This window comes from Canis lupus, chromosome 25 (genome assembly GCF_048164855.1).
Source record: "Canis lupus baileyi chromosome 25, mCanLup2.hap1, whole genome shotgun sequence".
Classification (NCBI taxonomy): domain Eukaryota; kingdom Metazoa; phylum Chordata; class Mammalia; order Carnivora; family Canidae; genus Canis; species Canis lupus.
Window position 1 is genome coordinate 24886988 of NC_132862.1, and position 24257 is coordinate 24911244.

Consider the following 24257-nt stretch of genomic DNA (forward strand, 5'->3'; position numbering starts at 1 on the left):
TGAACTTTTAAACAAAACTTATACTTTTGGAAGATTTATTTACTTATTTTTAAAGATTTTATTTATTTATTCATGAGAGAGACACACACACACAGAGGCAGAGATGCAGGCAAAGGGAGAAGCAGGCTCCATGCAGGCAAAGGGAGAAGCAGGCTCCATGCAGGGATCGAGTACATGAGACTCGATCCTGGGTCTCCAGGATCACACCCTGGGCTGAAGGTGGTGCTAAACCACTGAGCCACCCGGGCTGCCCTAATTTTGGAAGATTTATAGCTGCCCCTGAGCTTGATAGGTTCCCAATACTTGTTTGATGAGATGGGTGGTGATAATAGCAAATCTGATTGTTTTGGATATCATACGAGATGTGTAAATATTTGGAAGATCTGCATAATTCAGGGAAATATTTTCTTTTTTTAAAAGATTTTGTTTTTTTAAGCAATCTCTACACCCAATGTGGAGCTCAATCTCATGACCCTGAGATCAAGAGTATCATGCTTTTGGGGCACCTGGGTGGTTCAGATGAATCAGTGTCCGACTCTTGGTTTTGGCTCAGATCATGATCTCAGGGTCCTGAGATGGAACCCTGGTTATGGGCTTCATGCTCAGTGGGGAGTCTGCTTGAGATTCTCTCCCTCTGCGTCTGCCTCACCCCCTCAGCCCCTCAGGCTCTCTCTCTCTCAGATAAAGAAATAAATCTTGAAAAATAAATACTCCTTTTTCCAAATACATATCTGTATGAAGTCAGATTTTCTTCATTTGCTTCTGGAGAAGAGGAAGGTGATGGTATCTAGAGAGTACTGGTTGAAGACTGCTTTAAATGAGTGAAAAGTCCCTCTTCTGTTGAAACAAGAGGTAGTAAATAGAGGATGAGGGCAATTGCAGACAAATTTGTACGTGCAGAAGCAGGAAACTGAAGGAGTATCAATCTGATGGCTTCTATTTTCACTTAGAAGTAGGAGGTGACGCATCTGTTGAGATGTGGGGGTGAAATGTTTGGAGGCTTTAGAGGAGGAAAAAAAAAAGTGAAAGGCTGAAGAAAAGAGAGCTGACTTGGGAAATTAGAAGGAAGTCTAGGTAATGTTGAGTTTCCAGGTGGGGTTTAGGATCATGCATCATCCAATGCACCAGTCTGTACAATTGTTGGTTTTTCCCTAGCAAATATTTAACAGTCCAGGTGTTAGTACAGAGATTACAGGCAACAGACCTGCTGGACAGGGGTAGGTAAGTTTTGTTTCTGTAAAGAGATAGATAGTACATATTTTAGGATTTGTGGGCCAGATGGTCTCTATCACAGCTATTTAACTCAGCCTCTGTAGTGTGAAATCAGTCACAGACAATGTGTAAACGAATAAGTATGACTATATATTCAAATAAAGCTATATATGGACACTAGAATTAGAATTTAATACAATTTTCATGTGCCATAAAATATCCTTATTTTGAGTTTTTTAACCAGTTAAAAATGTAAAAATAATTATTAACTTGTGACCCATAAAAAATAGGCAGTAAAAAAAAAAAAAGGCAGCAGGTAGATTTGGTTTGCCCATAGTTTGTGAATCTCTGCACAAGACTGTGGCAGATTAGAAAAAAGTTGCACCCTCAGGGAAAAACTATCTCAAGACCTTGAATAGAGTCTATTTTTGAGTAGGTTCCACGTGCAACATGGGGCTTGAACTCATGACCCTGAGATTAAGAGTTGCATGCTCTACTGACTGAGCCAGCCAGGTACCCCAACATGCATCTATTTATATCATGGTCCTTACAGAGTCTATCAGGTAATATGACAAAAGGAAACTAAGTATGGGAATTGAGATTGATACAGAATGTCTGAAGTGATGCACAGCTGCAATATAAACAGGATAGAAATAGAAGTGAAAGTGGAAAGGAGCTCATAGGCGTCCATGTCAGAGTGTCAAGGGCAATTAAGTCTTGATGAGCTCAAGGAACTGATGGATAACGGAGTGACTAAGGGAAGAACTGGAAGGAAGATCAAAGTCCTAGAGTGGTATGTTTGCATGTAAGATTTTAGAGTCAAGGAACTCTGGGTTAATAACAGGATATGGATGGCTCACAGGGGTCAAAGTCTTTTATGAGAAAAAGGTAATGACCAAGTTGTCAATAAGTGACAGTACCAACAAAGGTTAGAGTTTGATGTCATGAATCATAAAGGAACAGAAAGGTCTGAAATGTAATGAACTGAAAATGGTTCAAGGACAAAGGGAAGATCCATCAGTGCTTTAACACATGCCTGACATTCTCTGGTCATCTCCCTTCCAAAAATTAGCTCCCGAGCTTTTGCTCTTGTACTCTAAGGAATTAAGTTCTTCAAGATCCTTTTCTTCCCTTCCATAGAACTAGTCTGGCAGGAAGACAGTAGTGAAGAACCTTAGATGCTAACAGGTGAGGGAGCAGAAAAGTTTGGTATAATAATTTTTGCTTTGTTATGTTCATATTTTTCACCTGCCTACAGGAATCCAGTTGAATGTATTAGATTCTTGTTAAGCTCAGTATGTACAAAATAGAATTTAGTTTCCTCTTTGACACACTTTACCCTTTCCCCTAACTAAACTTTTGCTTCCCCTTCAGTATACTCTCTTAGACAAGGGCCAGCCCTCACTGACACAATTCCTTTCATAGCAATCCTTAACCCATCCAACTGTCTTTATTGCCACTGTTACTTCTCTGCTTCAGACTCTCATCATCTCTCACATAATAATTTCAATAATTTCCCTAATAACTCTGACTTTATTTGCAATTTTCATAAATTGTTCATTGTGGATTTTTTTTGCATTAATTTTGATTTTTTAAAAAAGATTTATTTATTCATTCATGAGAGACACAGAGAGAGAGAGAGGCAGAGACACAGGCAGAGGGAGAAGCAGGCTCCGTGCAGGGAGCCAGACGTGGGACTCGATCCAGGGTCTCCAGGATCACATCCTGAGATGAAGGCAGTGCTAAACTGCTGAGTCCCCTGGGCTGCCCATTAATTTTGATTTAAAAAAAAAAAAAAATTCATTGGGGCACCTGACTGGCGTAGTCAGTAGAGGGTATGACTCTTGATCTCAAGGCCCTAACTCTGAGTCCCATGCTATATATAGAGATTACTTAAAAATAAAAATCCTAAAAAAGTATATTGCATTAAAATATCATTTATCTTGTTTAGTGAGCCTTTTAGTTCCTCCTTAAATTGTGCATACAATGCAAATGCTTTCTTTACTCACTTCACCCTTGTCCCAGCCCTACTTCCTACTACCACTATCTTGTCTTTTTTTTATTTTATTTTATTTTATTTATTTATTCACGAGAGACATAAGAGAGAGAGGCAGAGACACAGGCAGAGGGAGAAGCAGGCTCCATGCAGGGGGCCTGACATGAGACTCAATCCCGGGTCTCCAGGATCCCACCCCAGGCTGAAGGCAGCACTAAACTGCTGAGCCACCAGGGCTGCCCTCTATCTTGTCTTTTGTAATCTGTTTTCCATTCAGCAAGGACAGTCAACTCAAATACATGTGTAGTGATGCCACATTTCTGCTTAAAATTCTTCAATGAAACCCTCTCAGGTTAATTCAACAAGACCTGCCTGTCCTTGCTTACCACGATTTCTGGTTTCTGCTTACTATTTTAGCCTCTTTTGTAGATTTCCTCCCCCTCATTACACATGGGCACATAATGAACACATTGTTTTTAGAGCTTAACGTGTATTATTTTATCCTATATGATGAGGTGGGGTAAATACTCTTATTTTACAGCCAAAGACATTTAACTATAAAGTTCTGTAATCCTCTCATCTAGGTCTGTTTTAAGCTTTTTCAAATGTTTCCACTGCCTGGAAGACTCTTCAATCTCCTAATCTAGTTACTTCCTATGGTAGGCTAAATAATGCCCCTTTGCCCACGGAGACATCCACATCTTAATCCCAAGAACCTCTTACCTTACAAGGTAAAAGAGATTTTGCAGGTATGATTAGGTTGAAAATTTAAGAATTTTGAAACAGGGTGATTATCCTGGATTATTTGAAGGGGTTCAATGTAATCACAAAGGCCCTCACAAGAGGGAGGCAGGAGGATCAGAGTGAAAGAGAAGATGTGATATGGAAGTAGAAGTCAAAGTGATGCCATTGCTGAAAGGGGGCCAATGAGCCAAGGAATGTATGTGGTCTATGGAAGTAGGAAAGGATAAGGAACAGATTCTTCCCTAGAGCATCCAGAAGGAATATAGCCCTGTGACAGCCTGATTTTGGACTTCCAGTGCCCAATGACCAGAAATTTGAAAGAAAACAATTTGTGCTGTTTTTTTTAAAAACTTTATTTATTCATGAGAGACACAGAGAGAGAGAGAGAGACACAGACAGAGGGAGAAGCAGGCTCCATGCAGGGAGCCCGATGTGGGACTTGATCCTGGGACTCCAGGATCACGCCTTGGGCGGAAAGCAGGGGCCAAACCGCTGAGCCACCCAGGCATCCCCATGTTTTTTTTTTTTTTTTAATTGTTATATAATTGACATATAACATTACATTAGTTTCAGGTAAGCAACACAATTATTTGATACTTATATATATTGTGAAATAATCACCATGATAAATTTAATTAACATCCATCACCACACATATATTTCCTTTCTTGTGATGAGAGCTTTTAAGATCTATTCTCTTAACAACTTTCAAATATACAATACAGTATTATTTATAGTCACTATGCTGTACAAATATATCTTATTTTAAGCCACTATGTTTATGGAAGTTTGTTACAGTAGCAATAGGAAACACTTCCTCAGGGAAGCCTTTTTTTTTTTTTTAAGATTTTATTTATTTATTCGTGAGAAACACAGAGAGAGGCAGACACAGGCAAAGGGAGGAGAAGCAGGCTCCATGCAGGAGCCCGATGTGGGACTCGATCCTGGAACTATGGGATTACGTCCTGAGTCAAAGGCAAACGCCCAACTGCTCAGCCACTGAGCCACCCAGGAAAGGGAAACCTTTTTTAATCCCCCGACCCCAAACCGGATTAGCCATTCCCCAATGTTTGCTCAATTCCTTGTCCTTGCCTCTCCCATAACATTTGACTTGATGCATTGCATTTCTCTGTTAGAAGCCCATCTCTATGTCTAGGCTGTATGTTCTTCCAGTAGGGATCATGTTGTTCCTCTTTACCCCAGAGCCTAACTTAAAGATACACACTTAAGGCTCAATAGGTATTTGTTGGATAAATGAATGAATATGACTTCTCAATCAAAGAGGGCTAAGATTATGTATTTATATTAAAATCATTATGTCGTGGCTATTTAGTTTGAAATGGAACTGAACTTGTCTTCCTAGCAAGAAAAATAAAAATAAAAAAGGCACAGAGTGGACTTTTTCTTAAGTGCCCATGAAAATAAAAGGAAGAAGTGGTTACCTCGACAACCGTGAGAAATCTGCTTTCCTTAGAGAAATGAAGCAACAAAGTAAGAGAGAGAAATAATTAAGAAATGTTGAGGTTTAGCAGGGGCTTCTAAGTTATTTACAGAGTGAGACATAAGCTTAGACATGACATATGTGCCAGCTGTCAGAAGTTTTTATTCATGACAATAGTGAATTAAACGTGGCTCTGCTGGGTTTGCTACTACCATATATGACTCCATCATGAGTCAGGGCCACATGACATTTTATTTATTCTTATTTTCCTTATGTTGTAAATCTTTGTTATGCCCTAGTTTCGCAATGTTAATTTTAGTATGCTGATTTTCAAAGGCAGAGGTCACTACAGAATTGTGAGGGGTCATTACTGGGTCACCTGAGTTTCTCATCATCTACTTCATCACCTGTTCAGAAGTCTGGCATGGTGGCTGGGTTCTCTGCTCAGGGTACTACAAGGCTGACATCAAAGAGTCAGCTGGACTGAGTTTCTATCTGGAGGCTCTGGGGGAAATTTCACTTCTAAGCTCACTGCTATTGTTGGAAGAATTTAGTTCCTTACGATTGCAGGACTGAAGTTCTGTTTACTCACTGGCTGTCAGCTGGGACCCGCTCTGAGCAACTAAAGGCTGCTGTTAGGTCTTTTCCCCGTGGTCACCATTGTTTGTTTGTTTGTTGAAATGAACATAATGTCAAGATTTTATTGTCTTCATAACAAAATATGAAGCTTAGAACTGGATCACTTTCTCTTATCTCCTCCCAGTTCAAAATGCTTGCATCTCTTAACAGCCAGCATCCTCTTAGATCTGCAGTTGAGCTTGACACATTCAAGCCTCAGCACAATCTTCTTGTAGTTTTAGCCTTTTCCTGGAAAATTGGCTTAGTCTGCCCACAATAGCCACTCTGCTTCCTGCCATAACGCCACTTTCCCTGGGCATAAAGAGAATCTTTGCCTTTCTTTTCTCTCTCTCTTTTTTTTTAAATAAGGATTTTATTTATTTATTCATGAGAGACACGGAGGGGGAGAGAGAGAGAGAGAGAGAGAAGCAGAGATACAGGCAAAGGGAGAAGCAGGCTCCATGCAGGGAGCCCGACGTGGGACTCCAGGACCATCCCTGGGCCGAAGGCAGGCGCCAAACCGCTGAGCCACTCAGGGATCCTGCCTTTCTTGTACTGTGTCATTTTGAGGGGTTGGTGCTTACCACACTTCTTGCAGAAAGTCCAGCGGGTTTTAGGAACATTCACCAACTTTGCGAGAGCGCTATTGGCACGGAAAGAAGCCCGTGGTCACCATTGTTACTCCACAACATGGTATGTTTGCTTTCTTCCAGGCCAGCCAGAGCACAGTTCTCAAATTTTGCCTTCTACAACCAGCCAAAGAAAACTCCCTACTTTTTAAAGAGTTCATATAGTTAGGTCAGGCCCACCTAGATAATCTCCATATCTCAAAGTCACTTCTGCCATAGAAAAACATAATTACAAGAGGAAAAGTCATTATATTCACAGTCCCAGGAATTATCAGGGCATTTATAACATATGGGTGGAAAATTTGGTGCTATAGTGAGAGTTCTGCCCACCATACCACTGCACATGAAAGTTTATCAGAATGGGAAAAGGGAGTATATTTTGAAGACAATGCAATCAATAAGTCATCAAAAATACCTAAGATTTTTCTTAGTACTTTTCCCCACAGTCCCAAAGAGAATCATTCCTTTAATGGTATTAAACTTGAACAATTCACACATATATAATTAGTTTCATTCAGCGTGATTAATATGACAAACCCAGTTCTTCCAGCATGATTCAAAACTTAACTGGGTCATACAATTAGCTTGTGCAGGCTACCCCTGCTGGCCGGTGAGTGCAGGTGAGCTAGATAACCCATGAAACAATAAGACATTCTTTTGAAGAGCTAACAGTATCAGGTGGTAGTTATGTTATTATGCTAGAGTTTTCCAAGGTGCTGCTACTAGGGGAAACTGGACAAATGGTACATGGGATTGTGAATATATAAGTTTCATCTCAAACTTAAAAGTTTAATTAAAAAAAATCCAGGTTTAATATGGTGGCGAATTAGATCTAGGTGCCCCATGTCAGATATCTGAACGTAGGTATTGGTTTTGCTCTTTCCAGAGTAAGAAAGCTTGACCAGAGGTGGGATAGATCTGGAAGCTTGAGGAATGAGAAGGGCGTTTGGATCTCTCTTAGTGAGGAATCTGATAAGAGCTCAATGAATGATGAACAAAAGCTCCAGATAAGCTCTTTTTTAGCTGATGTAGCAGTTTCTAGATTTCATAGAGTGGATACGTGTTCCTTCCATTCATATTTTGAAATTTGTGCATTGTTCAGAAGATTAGAAATCCTAAGTTTTTGCTAAGTTTTCCTTCTGTTACTCAGAAGTACCACATGTCTTAAGCAACACCTGTGTGTTTTGTAATGACTTAATAGAGAATGATTAAAAAAAAAAAAAAAAGCCACAAGGAACAAGGTACCTATTTTCTCCTAGATACCATTTCTGTAATTCCAGTCACCATTACCATGTGACAAGGAGGCCCATCAGTGTTTTCTTGTCTGTAAATAGGTTACACCCTGGTAAGATAAGAGAGCTGAAATGAGACTTTGATTCAGTCAATTATGATTTTGACTATAAAAAATATTTTAGGGGATGCAAGGGTGGCTCAGTTGGTGGAATATGCAACTTTTAATCTAGGGGTTGTAAGTTTGAGTCCCATGGTGAGTGTAGAGATTACTTAAAAAAATATTCTTTTTTTTTTTTTTTAAAGATTTTATTCATTTATTCATGATAGTCACACAGAGAGAGACAGAGAGGCAGAGACACAGGCAGAGGGAGAAGCAGGCTCCATGCACCGGAAGCCCGACGTGGGATTCGATCCCGGGTCTCCAGGATCGCGTCCCGGGCCAAAGGCAGGCGCCAAACCGCTGCGCCACCCAGGAATCCCTTAAAAAAATATTCTTTAAAGTATTTAAAAATAACTACTAAATTTAGATTTTAACTTGTTACATAATGAAACATCAAAGTATTATATCCTATGATCAGCTTCATTCTTTAGTTATTCTATTTGATCCCAAGCAAAAAATTTCCAAGCAACTTTCCAATGTCATCCATCAGCTATTTTTTCCTTACCTCTTAGTTATTAAATCTTCATGTGTTGCTACTCTAAGCCTGTAGTAATTGAGGAAATTGACTAAGTGTCCTCATTCTGCTAATCCGTGCTTATTTTTCACAAAACTACTAATCCTCAGGGAACATCTCAAACCATCACTTCTATTTCTTGAGTCAGAAAAACAAAAAGTAGGGAAAGTTGTGGATGACAAGGACTCTTGGAACATTAGATAATCTACCTTTTAACTAGAAAGAGATGGATTTGATAGACTGTTTTAGAAGTTCAAGGTGCCCCTTTGAGGTGCCTGGGTGCTCAGTCAGTTAAGCCCAGTTCATGATTCCAGGGTCATAGGGTGAGCCCTGCATCAGGCTTCCTGCTTAGTGAGGAGTCTGCTTTTCCCTCTTCCTCTGTTCCTCCTGCCTGCTCTTCCACATCCTCCTCCCTGCTCGTGTGCTCTCTCCCTCTTTCTCAAATAAATAAATAAAATCTTTTTTAAAAAGTTCAAAGTGCCCCAAGGGTAGGATTATTTGATTCTCAATATATAAGTTTTAAAAACTAAGACAAAGTTGAAGGAAAAGAGTATAAAGGATGTTTTTGTCTTTGTATCTTACTCTGTGTCATGAGAATTTTTGTATTTATGCAACACTTCAATTAAAGAAAGCCTACCTTTCAAGGTAGGCTAAACATAAACATAAAAAACAAAACATTTGAATTTGATGTCATTTTAGGCATCAAGGTCACTTTTCAAGGAAAGAGGTGCCTAGCTCATGACTATGGGTCCTGACCAGAGATGTACTTTTCAAACTTTGGAAACAATGAAGGCAATAAATTTCACTAGCAGGTAGCTTTTGCCCTATTGGAATGCTGCTTGAGGCCACCATGTTAGAGCCAATCTATCCTGCCATAGGATGGCAAGCCATGCAGAAGAGACCCGAGACCTGACAGATATGCAGTTACATGAATGGGTCCAGCAAAACCTACAAAACTGACATAGGCAGGTTGCGTCTGAGGACCCAGGGGGTGTCCCACAGGACCAGCCAAGAGGGTTCTTGGCTTCACACAAGATAGAAGTAAAATTCAAGTTAGGAGGAAGTGAAAACAGAGTTTACTGAGTAGTATAAGTGATAGAGTATAGCAAATGGAGTGTTTGGGAGACTCGGAAAGGAAAGGAGAGTGAGTCTCTTTATTGCTTGGGGTTATGTGTTTAAACTGGAAAAGGGTACAGGGTGTATGTTCCTTCAGGAATCCAGGGTAGGGTCTGACCAAAGGTGACTGACAGGTGAACAATAGGTGTTATTTCACATATCATTGAAGGTAGAGGGTATTGATATCAGTGTCAGCTGAGATTTGTTCAACGCTAATGTACTGGAACACATTTGAGATCCAGTTCTTCTTGGATGTCATCAGGTGTTTGGGGTCCTAAGATGAAATTCAAAGAATGACTGTCCTGCTTCCTTCTTGGAGTGGGAACATAGCTTCTTTGATTTATTCAGATGTAAGATGAAATATGGAACATGAGGAAATGCAGCCTAGCAGAAAAACAGTAGAGATGGAATCTTTCTAAAAATGAAGTCTCTTTAGTTTCCCCTCTCAGAGCTATCCAACCAACCCACAGAACTGTCAGCATAATGAATTCTTATTAAGTCACCAAGTTTTAGGGTAGGCAAAACAGATTAAAATAGTTGAGCAAGATTTCATGGAACTCAACATGGAAAAAATCAGACTCATTTTTCTCAACTTTCAGACTTCACTTTTTCTAGTAATGATGCCACCATTTCTTTTACTCTGTTTTGAAACAGAAGCATTTTTTTCTTCCTTTTTCTCCCTGATATATAGTGTCTAATTCTTATCAATTTTTCCTTAATGATTTCCATCTCAACTCTCGTTTCTATTACCACTGTCACCATGTTCATGCTAATAATTAAAGTACAGCAATATTTTGCTTTCAGTCTCCAGCAGTTCAATTAATCCTGAATCCTCATGTGACTATCATTGTACCAAAATATTGTTCCACCAATTATGCTTCTTTCCTTTTTTTTTTTAATGCTTTTTTCCACCAAAAAATTCTTCAATGGCTTTCTTTGCCTACCCAAGAAAGTTCTTGATCATCAAGCCTTATCTATTGAATCATCTCCTTCCTAATTCTGATTGCTATATATATTTCCAGGCATAGCCTATCTTTCTCCTAATTATCATTTTTCTCCAAAAATCCCAACTCCAGCCAAACTAGCCTACTCATAGTTTCTACACTATGCCATAAGCATTTAAAAAAATTTTTTTTTTCTAAATGAATTCCCACATATCTAGAAGTGTTCCATTCAAATTCTACCTTCTATATGAGGTTTCTTCCCTAATCATTCCCAAATTATTTTTACAAAGTCTATTAATATTTTATTGTCCAAACCATTCAGTTAATACCCACTACTATATAGTCATTCATTATAATTATATTTATTATGTATACATGTTTTATCTACATGCCTTGTAACCTTCTGTTGATCAGAACCTTCTGGAGATCAATGTTTACATTTTATGCCTTGTACAAATATAAACTGTTGGGCAGCCCCGGTGGCTCAGTGGTTTAGTGCCGCCTTCAGCCCAGGGCGTGATCCTGGAGACCCAGAATCGAGTCCCACGAGTCCCATGTCTGGCTCCCAGCATGGAGCCTGCTTCTCCCTCTGCCTGTGTCTCTGCCCCTCTCTCCTTCTCTGTGTCTCATGAATAAATAAAATCTTAAAAAAAAAAACCAACAAATATAAAGAGGCAGTAAGATTTGAGTGGGCTGGGGGGAGAGAAGGCTCATTCTAGAGGAATAGGAACAAGTGATAGTATGTATGGTTTATTCCAGTGGTGGGAAAGATAGTATCAAATAAAGGGTCAATTTATAATTACCTAACAATAACAACGACAATAAAAGCAGCACTCAGCCAGACAATGATGTTCATTTATGCCTCAGGACTTTATACTGTTGTGGAAAATATGATCACAAAAATAGAAATTTAAAAATACTTTGTTTGCAAAAACTGTGTTACAGGAAGGAAAGAGGGGGAGTGTTCACTCACTGGAGGCAAATTACCACCATTTGCCAGTTCCAGGATCTATTTTACACCTAAGTTCTCCTCCCCATCCCCCAGTTGTCTAGTGGTTAGCAGAGGAGGAAATACCTCAAAACACCCAGCAGGGTGGGGGGAGGGTGGGCCCTGTAGTCAAAAGGAGATCAATGCAGATGGCATAGGCCAGTGGAAGAGTCATGAAAATAAAGCTAGTATTGTTGGTAGGGGACAGATAACATGATTTAACAGAGTCTTATAGTCTAGATGTTAATTTTTGGTTTTTAACTAAATAGCAGTAAACAGGTACTGAAGAGTAGTATGAATTAGGGGATGTTTGAAAAATCCTCCCTTAGCTGGGGGAGGTGGTGGGTCAGTTTCTTTATTCATATGGGAAGCATCTCCTGGTGGTCAAGACACTAGGGGAGTAGCAGTACGTAAGGTCCCAGGGTATGTAGCTGGATTTAAATTTGGAATATTTATTCAAGTCCCAACATTTTTATTTATTTACTTTTTTAACTCCTAACATCTCCAATATTAAAAGATATGTAACTGACTTACATATTACTTATGGAAACCACTTAAAATTTCAACTTCACTCCATCTTGATTGCAGTGGCTATCTGTAATTCTAGCACCAATAATATGTAAAACTACTCCCTCCTGTGGGAAGCAACATATAACCTGTTTAAAAATCCCTTATCCAGCTATCTAGAACAGACTGGATAGGGTTCATTTCACCATAGGCTATACAAGGTGCTAGCCATAAACTCAGCTCACTTTTTTTCTTGCCATCAATTGTAGTAATTAGTAACCACTCGTCAGCACTCTTCTGTTGAATAATGCTTGTCCACATTGGAAGCTGAATCTTGCTCATGACAACTTTAGTAAATATAGAGCTCTAGCTTTGCTTTCCAAGGTACATTAGATGGATTACTGGACCCTCTAACAACAGGAGATTTGAAGTTAACAAAAGGGTTAGGAAATTATGTATCAATGTAAATCCAATTAACTTAAGTGTTAGTGTCTCTGTGAAGATAATGGCTTTTAGGATCATAAAAACTCTACTAGTGCCACCTAATTGGCAAAGGAAAAATGGTATGTTAGAAGAAATACAGTGTTAACTTTAAAGGGTCAGGCATATAACTTAGATCCCATGAACTGAGGCGAATTGAGACCTACTTTCGGTCTGTAGATACTGAAATGGAATGATTCATTTGAACAACAATTCAGTTGAAATGGAATGATCAAGTGCTAGGTGATAGATTAACATAAGGGGAAGTAGGCATAGTTTGACTTTAAAAAACCCAACAAGGCAAAAATGAATGAAAAATCCACTTCTGATGTCCTGCTCTTGAATCTCTGAACATTTTTACTTTCTTATATAGAAAAGGGTCTGACAAGAAAGAATAAGGGATCTTTGGCAAAAAATTCCCCTACAACAGAGTGATGTAAATATATTTGTTATTTAAAAAGATCATTTGCACTACTTTATGGTGAATGGATTGGATGAAAGTGAGAGTGGAAGTGGGGAATGCAGTCTTCCAGGTGAGAAATAATACTGGAAAATAGATGGATTTGAGAAATCTCTTAGGAGTTATAAACAATAAGACTTGGTGATTAATTGGGTGTCAAGGGTAAGAGAAAGAGTCAAAGATAATTGTCAATTGTGGCTAGGGTTTTCCACAAAGGCCTTAAGTAGGTATAAGTGGAAAGCCTCTAGGCATTGCAGTACAGGTACAAATGAGAAGAGCTTGTCCTGGTGCTGGTACAGTAAGTCAGTCCATAACCTTCCATTACCCCTAGATGACATAGATCACTGAGTGCATTGATGGGTACTGATATGAAGCAATGTGTTTCACTTCAGTAATCTTCCAATCTAGAGAACTTTTTAAAAAATATTTTATTTATTTATTCATGAGAGATACACACACAGAGAGAGGCAGAGACACAGGCAGAGAGAGAAGCAGGCTCCATGCAGGGAGCCCAACATGGGATTCGATCCCGGGACTCCAGGATCACGCCCCTGGCCGAAGGCAGGTGCTAAATCGCTGAACCACCCAGGGATCCCCTAGAGAATGTCTTACTTAATGTGGCCATTGTGCCTTACATACATGAGACACTCCTTTATGCGATACAAGGGAACCAATGGGAAGATAAGCTGACCTAGCTAGCTATTTAACTCATTTTTACCCTTTACTCAACTGATTTGCTGCTTTAGAAGGAAATCAAAGTAAAAGCACCTGAGAGTTCAAGTTGCCATGTGTATCTATCCTCAAATTTATATCAGTGAGTTTCCGGCTTGAGCACTTGACTAGGTAGCTGGTGTTCCGTAATTCAAGATGGGTAACATAGCAGAGAAGAATCAGGTTTTTTATTTTGTTGTTGTTGTTGATGATGGTGTAATTATTGTTGTTGTAGTTGTGGGAGAGATAAATAACTTCAGTTTTGGATGTTAACTTTAAAGTCTTTTTGATATTCCAAACGTTTTTTTTTTTTTTTAATTTTTTTTTTTTCAATTTTCATTTATTTATGATAGAGAGAGAGAGAGAGAGGCAGAGACACAGGCAGAGGGATAAGTAGGCTCCATGCACCGGGATCCCCGATGTGGGATTCGATCCCAGGTCTCCAGGATCGCGCCCTGGGCCAAAGGCAGGCGCCAAACCGCTGCGCCACCCAGGGATCCCTTTTTTGATATTCCAAATGGAAATTGGAGGCTGGGGATGCCTGGGTGGCTTAGCGGTTGGGTGTTTGCTCAAGGTGTGATCCTAGGATCTGGGATCAAGTCCCACATCGGGCTCTCTGTGAGGAGCTGCTTCTCCCACTGTCTATGTCTCTTCCTCTTTCTCTCCGTGTGTCTCATAAATAAATAAAAATAAATCCAAAAAGAAAAGAAAGAAATTGGAGCCTGAAATTGGAATATATGGGTCCAGATACCAGAAAAAGGTTGTGGGCTAAAGATAAAAATGTCATAATCCTCGGCTAAATAAATAGAAATTGAAATTAATTTCTACCTATTCAGTTAACTAATTGAATGAGATCATCAAGGAGACAGTATAGTTAGAAGAGAAGAGGTCCAAGAACTGAAACCCTGAAGAAAATCCCTATTTGTTAAGGACAGTGAGGAAGTTTAGAAGGCAAATACATATATATTGCAACAGATAAGAGAAGCATGGTATCTGAATATGAAGCAGAAAACCATTTCAAGGGGAACATGATTAACAATGTCAAATGCTACTGGGAGTCCTGTAAAATGAAAACTGTCCACTAGATTTAGGAATCTAAATTATTGGTTATTGATAGCTTTGGAGAAAGTTGCGGAGGAAGTTATTTTGGTAGATTGGTGGTAGCTAAAGTCAGAAATGGTTGTGTTTTTGTTGTTGTTGTTTTTTTTTTTTTTTTAATTTAGAGACAGTGAGAGAGAGAGAATGCACATATCGGAGTGGGAGAGGGAGAGAGAGAGAATCTCCAGTAGACTCCATGCTGAGCACAGTGCCCAACAACCCTGAGATCATGACCTGAGCCAAAATCAAGAGTTGGTCACTCAACGGACTAAGCCACCCAGGCACCCCAAAGTCAAAAATTGTTTTAAGAGTGTTTGTGAAGTGAGGAGAGGGCATCAAAATCCTTGAGAAGTTTAACCTTGAAGGGTAGAGAGGGATTCAAAGGAATATTTTAGGAAGTCAGAAAAGAGAGAGCAAGGCAGTAAATGTATATGTGTTATTAACATTTAATTGCACAGGCTTTTGTGGATTACAAGAAGAGCACAGAGAGGAAACTGAAAATTGAAAGATGGACAGTAAACAGTCCTTCCCTTCAAGGTGCTCAAAGTTTAACAGAGGATAAAGAAAGATACATAATTATGTATATGGGCTGCACAGTAATAGATATATTAGATTTAGTGGTAGCATAGCAGTGGAAGTGAAGAGTATGTTTATCAGGAAGGCAATAAGGGAAGACATTAGATAACATTTAAATGTTTGCTAGGATGACTATGAGAAAGAGGGAAAAAAGCATAGCTTATAGGAAACTACACATAGCCTTTAAAAAGGGGTTCTTTTTTTTTTTTTTAAATTTATTTATGATAGAGAGAGAGAGAGAGAGAGAGAGAGAGAGACACACACGCAGAGGCAGAAGCAGCTCCATGCACCGGGAGCCCGACGTGGGATTTGATCCCGGGTCTCCAGGATCGCGCCCTGGGCCAAAGGCAGGCGCTAAACCGCTGCGCCATCCAGGGATCCCTAAAAAGGGGTTCTTAGAGTCAAATTGCCTAGATATAAATCCTGCCTCCAACATTACCCGCTCTGTGGCTTTGGGTAGTCATCAAGTAAGCATTACAAAGCTTCAAATTCATCATCTATAAAATGAAGGCTGATAATTCCTATTCTATAGGATTTTAGAGAGCTTTATTATTATTATTTTTATTTTTTGGGGGGGATTTTAGAGAGCTTTAAAAGCTATGAAGCACTGAATTTAGTGGCTGGTACAGAGCAAATACTCAATATATGTTAACTTTTGTTATTATGGGATCTAAGATGCAAAAAGAATGGAGCAGTGTGACGCTACAGAAGCTAATTAGGAACCAGATCATGATAGATTTGTCAGGAAAGTTAACACTGTTCCCAGCGTTAATTAAAACAAACTAGTATAATTATTAGAAAACAAACTGAAGTCAGGCTTAATTCCACTAAAAAAAAAAAAGTCTTCAGGAAACATCTTAATTATAATCTCCTGTTAATGAAGCCTTAGGCAACAGGTATGTACAAGTACCTTATACTTGTACTTGATACTAATTAGGAGATTGAGATAGCTAACCCCTAATTGTACAATTTGCAAATATATTTTTATATTACAACATTTTGTACTACAAAGCATTATTTCCCATTAAGATTGTTGCAAAACTTCAGTTTTCTAATTTTTTTTTAATGTTTCAGTACTTTTAAAATTTTTTCTCTTAGAATTCTGATTTAAATTCTAGTTAGTTGGGATGCCTGGGTGGCTCAGAGGTTGAGCATCTGTCTGCCTTTGGCTCAGGGCATGATCCTGAAGTCCAGGGATCGAGTCCTGCATTGGGCTCCCTGTGAGGAGCCTGGTTCTCCTTCTAGGTCTCTGCCTCTCTCTCTGTATCTCTCGTGAATAAATAAATAAATCTTTAAAAATAAATAAATAAAATAAATTCTAGTTAGTAAGTACATTAACTAACAGTACATTATTGGTTTCAGGAGTAGAATCCAGCAATTCATCTCTTAATACAACACCCAGTGCTCTTCATAACAAAAGTACTCAATATCCATCATCCATGTAGCCCATCCTCCACTGACCTCCCTCCATCAACTCTGTTTGTTTCCTATCTTTAAGGGTCATTTATGGATTGTTTCCCTCTTTCTTTTCTCCCCCCCCATCTGTTTATCTTTTTTTTTTTTTTTAAGATTTTATTTATTTATTCATGAGAGACACAGAGAGAGAGAGGCAGAGACACAGGCAGAGGGAGAAGCAGGCTTCCTGCAAGGAGCCCAATGTGGGACTCAATCCTGGATACCAGGATCACGCCCTGAGCTGAAGTCAGACTCTCAACTGCTGAGCCACCTGGACTGCCCGAACTTATGCCTTTAAAAGAGAATTTTGCGTCACCACTGCCTGGAGTTAAATTAACCTGTTTAGTATTTTTTTTTTTCCTTTAAAGAAGACTTTATTTTTAAGTAACTTCCACACCGAATGTAGGGCTGAAACTCACACCCCCAAGATCAAGAGTCACTGGCTCCAACCACTGAGATATCCACATGCCCCAACCTGTTAAGTATTTTTATTTTTATTTATTTTTATTTTATTCATGAGAGACACAGAAAGAGAGAGAGAGAGAGAGGCAGAGACACAGGCAGAAGAAGCAGGCTCCATGCAGGGAGCCCGACGCGGGACTCCATCCCGGGTCTTCAGGATTAGGCCCTGGACTGAAGGCGGCGCTAAACCGCGAGCCACCTGGGCTGCCCTGTTAAGTATTTTCAAAGTTTAAAAGGTGTCTCAGGGGATCCCGGGGGGGCTCAGCTGTTTGGTGCCTGCCTTTGGCCCAGGGCGTGATCCTGGGGACCCAGGATCAAATCCCACATCGGGCTCCCAGCGTGGAGCCTGCTTCTCCCTCTGCCTGCCTCTCTCTCTCTCTCTCTCATAAATGAATAAATTAAAAAAAAAAATCTTAAAAAAAAAAAAACAAAAAAGGTGTATCAGTTTAGGGCACCAGGATGGCTCAGCCTGTGCATCCAACTCTCGGGTTTTAGTTCAGGTCATGGTCTCAGGGTCCTCAGGTCCAGTCCTGCAAAGGGGTCCAGGCTCAGTGCAGAATCTGCTCTGGGTCCTATCCCTCTCCTTTTGCCTCCCCACACCCCCATGCTTTCTCTCTCTCAAATAAAGAAATCTTTTTTTTTTTTAATTTTATTTATTCATGAGAGACAGACACAAACAGAGATGCAGAGACATAGGCAGAGGGAGAAGTAAGCTCCCCATGGAGCAGGGAGCTGGATGTGGACTCCATCCCAGGACCCCAGGATCAGGCCTAAGCCACCCAAGCAACCAAGATAAGTATCTTAGAGAAAACGTGTATCACTTAAAAAAAAAAAAAAATCATTTGGTCATGTTCCAATCCTGTTGAATCCAGTGGTTAAAACAACAACAACAACAACAACAAAAAACTTTCTATGGGAATTGATAATGGTGATTTTGGTATTTGATATAGTATATACTGTTAATGCTGTTTTCCATATTTGGCGTAGGGGGACTTGTGTCACATCCCGTGCGTGTGCCTCAGTTTCCCAAATTTTTTCCTGATGGTTTCTTATAGATTTTGCCTCTTTTTTTGCATGTTTATTTACACATGTAATTAGGCCGATTGTTCAAGCGGTTTCATTAAGCTCGGCTGGTTCTTTCTTTGCAGTTGACTAGAAACTTCAAAAGGTAGGAGGTCCTGACCTCCGGCCAGTAAAGCAGGTCGTCGGCTTGTTGACGCTTAATAAACGAACTGAGCCTATGCAGGCATGCAGGGGAAACTCCTTCGGTGGCTTTGGATTTCAAAGTTCTGTTTTTCCCCAAGACCTACAGTAACACGTGTATACGACTGAAAAAATAAAAAATGTTGCTATGTATGCAATACTTACTTGACCAGGACCCAAGATGTCCCTGAAATTTCTTACCCTCCTTCATATGCGACAAGAACTGCATCCCTTCCAGGCAGAACCAGGTAAACTGATTTTTACAACCCACTGAGGAGGACTGGTGGCTACAGGCCGCCTGAAATCGCTTCTCTAGCAGTCTGCGCCGCCGCTCCTTCGGTCACACCCCTCGAGAATGCGGCGCTCGCAGCCGGGAAGCCACCGAGACCTCCGGGCACCCCGCCCCTGCGCGACCCGGGCCGCTCCGAGGCAGGCAGACAGGCAGGCAGGCGCCGACCCGCCGCGCCGGCTCGGTGGATGATGCAGGGCTCGACCAACTTCCCTGTGCAGTCCGCCCCGCCCCCTCCATCTGCTCTCGGCGAATTTAATTCCTCCTCGGCGAAGCGGGCCGAGCGCCGAAAGATCGATGCTTCCCTCACGCCCCGAGAGCCGCCATTTTGGGGGGAGGAAAACACCAGGACGGGTTGGCAGAACCTGCGCGGGATGCTCATGGGCTTTTGCTTCTCTCGCCAGCGCTGTGGGGTCGGGGTAGAGGAATCCTCCGGGGCCACTCCTCCGGCTGCCTCTCCGGCATGAGGCCTCAGCGCCCGCGCGGGACGGCCCCCTCATTCATCCGAGAGTGAGTGGCGATCGGCGGCGTGGCGCGCCCTCCGCTATCAGTTATCCCGCGCGCCCCCGGCTGCGCGCGCGGCTCCTTGCGCGCTCCCGCCCCTCCCCCGCCCGGCGCGGAGCTCGGCGCAGACTCGCTTGTTTGTTTCTGCAGGAGCCCAAGAAGAGGCCGAGGCCGAGGCCGGGAAGATGCCTGGGAAGCTGAAGGTGAAAATCGTGGCCGGGCGCCATTTGCCAGTGATGGACCGAGCTAGTGACCTGACTGATGCCTTCGTGGAGGTTGGTGCAAGGTCCTGTCCCTCAAAACACAGGGAGAGTCAAGCCCCTGTGCAGGAGCCTACCCACCTCGCCCCCAGCTCGTCAGCCCACTCTCCTTCCGACTGCCGTCCTTTGTGCGGTGCTCGTCCAGCCTTCCCTGGAGGGCCGACTGCCCAGACTGCAGCCCCTGTGATGGGTGCACCGCTCCCGGGCATCTGCGGCGTCCTCCGCCGCGCGGGGAGGCAGTTCCTGCTCTGCATGCTGGGGTGACCCTGAGGTCAGGACTCCTAACAGGCCAGCTGCCAGTCGGCAGGAGATCCCGAGGCGTGGCCGCGCAGCCACCAGAACGCGCGCGCGCGCACACACACACACAGACACACACACACACACACACACACACACACACACACACACACCTGTGTACGTTCTTCTGTTTAAGGAGGGGTGGCCTCTCAAACCAAAGTAATGCAGATCACGTCAGGATGGTAGATACAGCCCGTTATGGGCACTTGCTAGGTCTCCAAGGCGAGGCGATCGCACTCTTGAGCGTAACATTCTCTGAGTCATCAGTGTTAAGTCTTAAAAGACAACCCCAGCGCTTTCTGCTCTTGTATAGACTGGTAGATCCGATGAGCTGTTTTAGGGTAATTTAGTGCCTAGAGGTAGGAAGCCAATTAAGTGCCATGGATTTCAATTGCAAAATTGCTTTTTAAGCCAGATGATTAGTTTAAAACTCATGCAAATTAGCACAGGCCTAGGGCCCCGGAAAGTAATAACCCAGAGTCTGAAGGAAGCCAAGTAAAAATTGTAATAAAAACTGACTTGAGGGCAGCCCGGGTGGCTCAGCGGTTTAGCGCCACTTCAGCCCAGGGCCTGATCCTGGAGACCCCCACGTCGGGCTCCCTGCATGGAGCCTGCTTCTCCCTCTGCCTGTGTCTCTGCCCTGCTCGCGCTCTTTTTCATATTAATAAATAAATAAAATCTTAAAAAGAAAACCTGACTTGATGAGCCAGAGCATTAGAATGATAATCATCTGGGCTGGTAATGCTTAGAGTTGACAGCTACAGGATAATAAACAACCTTCTTTCATCTCAACATAAAATATTCTTGATGTTCCCTAAAGGTTCTCTGACTTAATAACTGCAGTTTCTTACCCCCCCCCTCAACATTGCTGTGGTAATTCTTAATCCCAGCTTCATTTTCGCTTGAGAACCAGATGCTGAGTGTGTTCTTGGGCCAGATGTCAGGTAATGGGGATACACGGATTACCAAAGCGTAGTTGCTTTCAGGTAGCTCAGAGACTGACTCATGCAGTTTAGGTTAATTAATAGTTATCGTGTTGAGTCTCATTATAGGTCTTTGCTAACTACTTTTTAATTCTAACTCCTCATAACAGGCCTGCTATTCTATTATCCCGTATTATAGTTAAGGTAACCGAGGCCTAGGAATAGTAAATAATTTGCCTAGGGTTTCTTAACCTAATAAATAAACTTGTGGTCTGTTCTCTTAACCACCGTGCTAACATTACCTCTCTAGACAAGTTGATGAGTGTTGTACAATATAGAAACTTCATTCTGTCTCTGAAGGTTTAGGAAGTTTTCCTAAGAAAATGACATTTGACCTGAACCTTGAACGTTGAATGACGATCAGGATTTTACTAGGTAGAGGGAACATCAAAGGCACAGAATGGGGTACATGGTATGTTTACGGAACTATCTTAATTTGAGATGTGTCTGGAGTAAAAGGCAGTAATTGGGCAGTAGAGGTTATAGGGGATGAGGCTGGAAAGGTAGGTTGGTGCTAAATCTCATGTTCTGTACTGCATAATTTTTCTTTTCTATAAGCAGGGGTAAGCAAAGCAATTTTTTTTTTAAAGATTTCACTTCATTTATTCATGAGACACACACACACACACACACACACACGGGAGGGGGGGCAGAGACACAGGCAGAGGAGCCCAATGTGGGACTGAATCCTGGGACCCCGGGATCACGCCCTGACCCAAGACAGATGCTCAACCGCTGAGCCACCCAGTTGTCCCAGCAAAGCACTTTTTAAGAAGAAATGAAATATGATGCTGTATTAGGTTGTTTATAGGAGGACTTGTGTGATAATGTTATTGATGGACTGGACAGATGAGAGATGAGACAGGGAGATGAGTTGAGAAGGTGGTAAGATTATCCAGGCAATATGTGCGTGTCAAGAATGGCTGTGGGAACTGATTAGAGGAGAAAAACATGAGGGACATAGGTAAAATCATCATGTCTTGGTAATAAATGGTTTTTGCTGCTGAGGGAGGGGTTTTATTCAAGAATGACTTTTTTAATTTTAATCTTAAAATATTTTATTTATTCATGAGTGACACAGAGAGGCAGATGTAGGGAGAGGGAGAAGCAGGTTCCCTGCAGGGAGCCTGATACAGGACTTGATCCCAGGACCCTGGGATCTCACCCTGAATCAAAGGCAGACGCTCAACCACTGAGCAATGCAGGTGCCCCAATAATGGCTTAATTCCTTCTGTCAGCAAATAGCTATTGAATGCTATTTACCAGGCCCATTGCTAGTCACTGGTATAGCTTGATGCTTATATGATGGTGAACAAAATAGACTTGGTTCCTAATATTAAGGAGTTTATATTTTGGTGGGAGAGACAGACATTAAAATGTAAAGAAATGATTAAATAGGCAATTGTATTGAGTGCCATGGAAGAAGACAATAGAGAGTAACAGGGAACATCTACTTTAGATTGGGTAATCGGGAGACCTCTGAGGAAGTGTCAATCAGACAAAGACCAACTGAGGAGCCAGCTGCTCTGGGAGTATATTAGGAAGTGAAGATGGGTATGGCTGGCATGTATTAGTATAGGAGACAGTGGTGTAAGATCAAAGTTGGAGAGTTAGTCAAGGAGCCAATCGTGCAAGATCTTAGAGGCCATGATTAGGACTATGAATTTTATTCTAAGTTCTTTGGGAAGCAGTTGTTGAGATTTTTTTTTTTTTTTTTTTGCTATCTGAAGTATGGACTGAAGAGGGAAAGAAGCTGAAGCAGACAGCTAATTAGGAGATTCTATAATACTTCAGAAAAGGAAAAAAAAAAAAAAAAGCTCAGAAAAGAGAAGGTAAGAACCAAGATGTTGGTTTGGTAATGGAGAGAAGTGAATGGATTCCAGATATACCTTGAAGATAGACTCTAGAGGATTTGTTGGTTGACTGGAGTAGGGGACCCGGGAAAGGGAAACTAAAAGATGATTTGTAGCTGTCTGGAATCTTTGGGGTAATTTTCTGAGGCTTCAGGTGGATTGGTAGAGATTGATTGAGTAGGTGGAGGATCAATTTCCATTGAAGTGTGTTGGGTTTGAGATGTTAATTGGAGTTGTCCCCAAGGAAGTTAGATTTGTGAATATGGTGTTCAGAAGAGAGGTGCAAGTTAGAAATGAGTTCATATAGGCCAGTGCTTTTCCATTCTGTGAGACTCAGTGCCCCCTTTATTAGGTATTTTGAAATCCACACTTTATTGTGCTGGCATGATATTTATGGCCAATGTAACCTATTCTCACAATTAAAAAAAAGTCAATATATTACTCTATTAGTATGACAAATGAGAGAATATTTTTAGTACGCATTTTAATACAGAAGTACTTGTTCATGATCACAGTAGAAGGTACAAAGTAATCAGATTGAGCCCATGAAATTTATTAAGCCTTTGAATATATCCATCACAGTACTGGGTATATAGTATAGTGTGCTGGGGATATAGTAGTGAATAAGACAAAAATTTCTTTAATTATGGAACTCACATTTTAGTGGGAGGATGGAGTTCATAAAGAAGATAATTAAAAGATAAACTGATAGATGGCGAGAATTTAGAGAAAATAAAGCAAGGATACAAGATAGGGAGTATCTCACCTATCTGTAAAAATCACATGAATCTGACTTCTCATACAGAGACAATTGTGCAGTTTTGACATCTCAGATAGGTCTTCATTGCTATCTGATTTTCCAAAATACTCCTGGGAAAAAGCAGAATTTCCCCTTAATTTACATAATGATTGTATTTCTTGACAAATTTGTAAATGAAAACTGCATTACAACACTTTTTTTCCCCCCATTACAATACTTTTATCTGTAAAATGAGTTAGATTTTTAATCCTGTGTGATTATCTGGTAGAACATTTGAAAGTCATGACAGGAGGCAACTCTTCATTGTAGGGAACTATTTCTTGTATTACAGGGTACCTAGCTTCTCTTGTCCTTCCTTCTAAGTATTAGAACTATTCCCCACAAATATCCCCATAGAAATATCTAAAATTCCCTTAGGAATTGGCCTTTCCCTTTTGTAGACCTCTGATTTAGGGGGAGAGAGGAGGCATGGATCCTTGAGAAAAACTTGACATGAACATGTTTATTAGAGGAGGAGGACTAGGGGGAGAAAGCAGATTATCAGCGAACGGGGAGAGAGAAAAATCAGGAAAATAATGTCTCAGAAGCCAAGAGAGGGTTTTTAGAAAGAGGTAGCCTCTTCCCATTAAATTGCACTGAGAGGTCAAGTAAAGAGAACAGGAAAATCAATGGATTGGACAGTATGGAGGTTGTTATGGGAACCTGGGAAGGGGAGTATCAAGGAATCTCATACTGTAATGAGTTAAAGAGGGTTAAAGTACAAA

The 24257-nt window shown here is 41.1% G+C and overlaps 1 protein-coding gene across 26 annotated transcripts in view; it reads left to right on the forward strand.

Moving 5' to 3' along the window:
• Positions 1-19134: 19134 nt before the first annotated feature.
• The window catches only part of C2CD5 (C2 calcium dependent domain containing 5), a 101368-nt gene continuing 96245 nt past the window's right edge, over positions 19135-24257 (forward strand). For 9 of the 26 annotated variants that reach the window (XM_072798695.1, XM_072798697.1, XM_072798698.1 and 6 more), the window contains exons 1-2: positions 19136-19346; positions 19491-19615. In XM_072798695.1, the coding sequence (XP_072654796.1) occupies positions 19526-19615 (90 nt within the window). In that variant the 5' untranslated portion in view covers positions 19136-19346; positions 19491-19525. Of the gene's footprint in view, positions 19347-19490; positions 19616-24257 lie in introns of all 26 variants that reach the window. The other 17 variants (XM_072798699.1, XM_072798707.1, XM_072798701.1 and 14 more) reach the window with 3 other exon arrangements.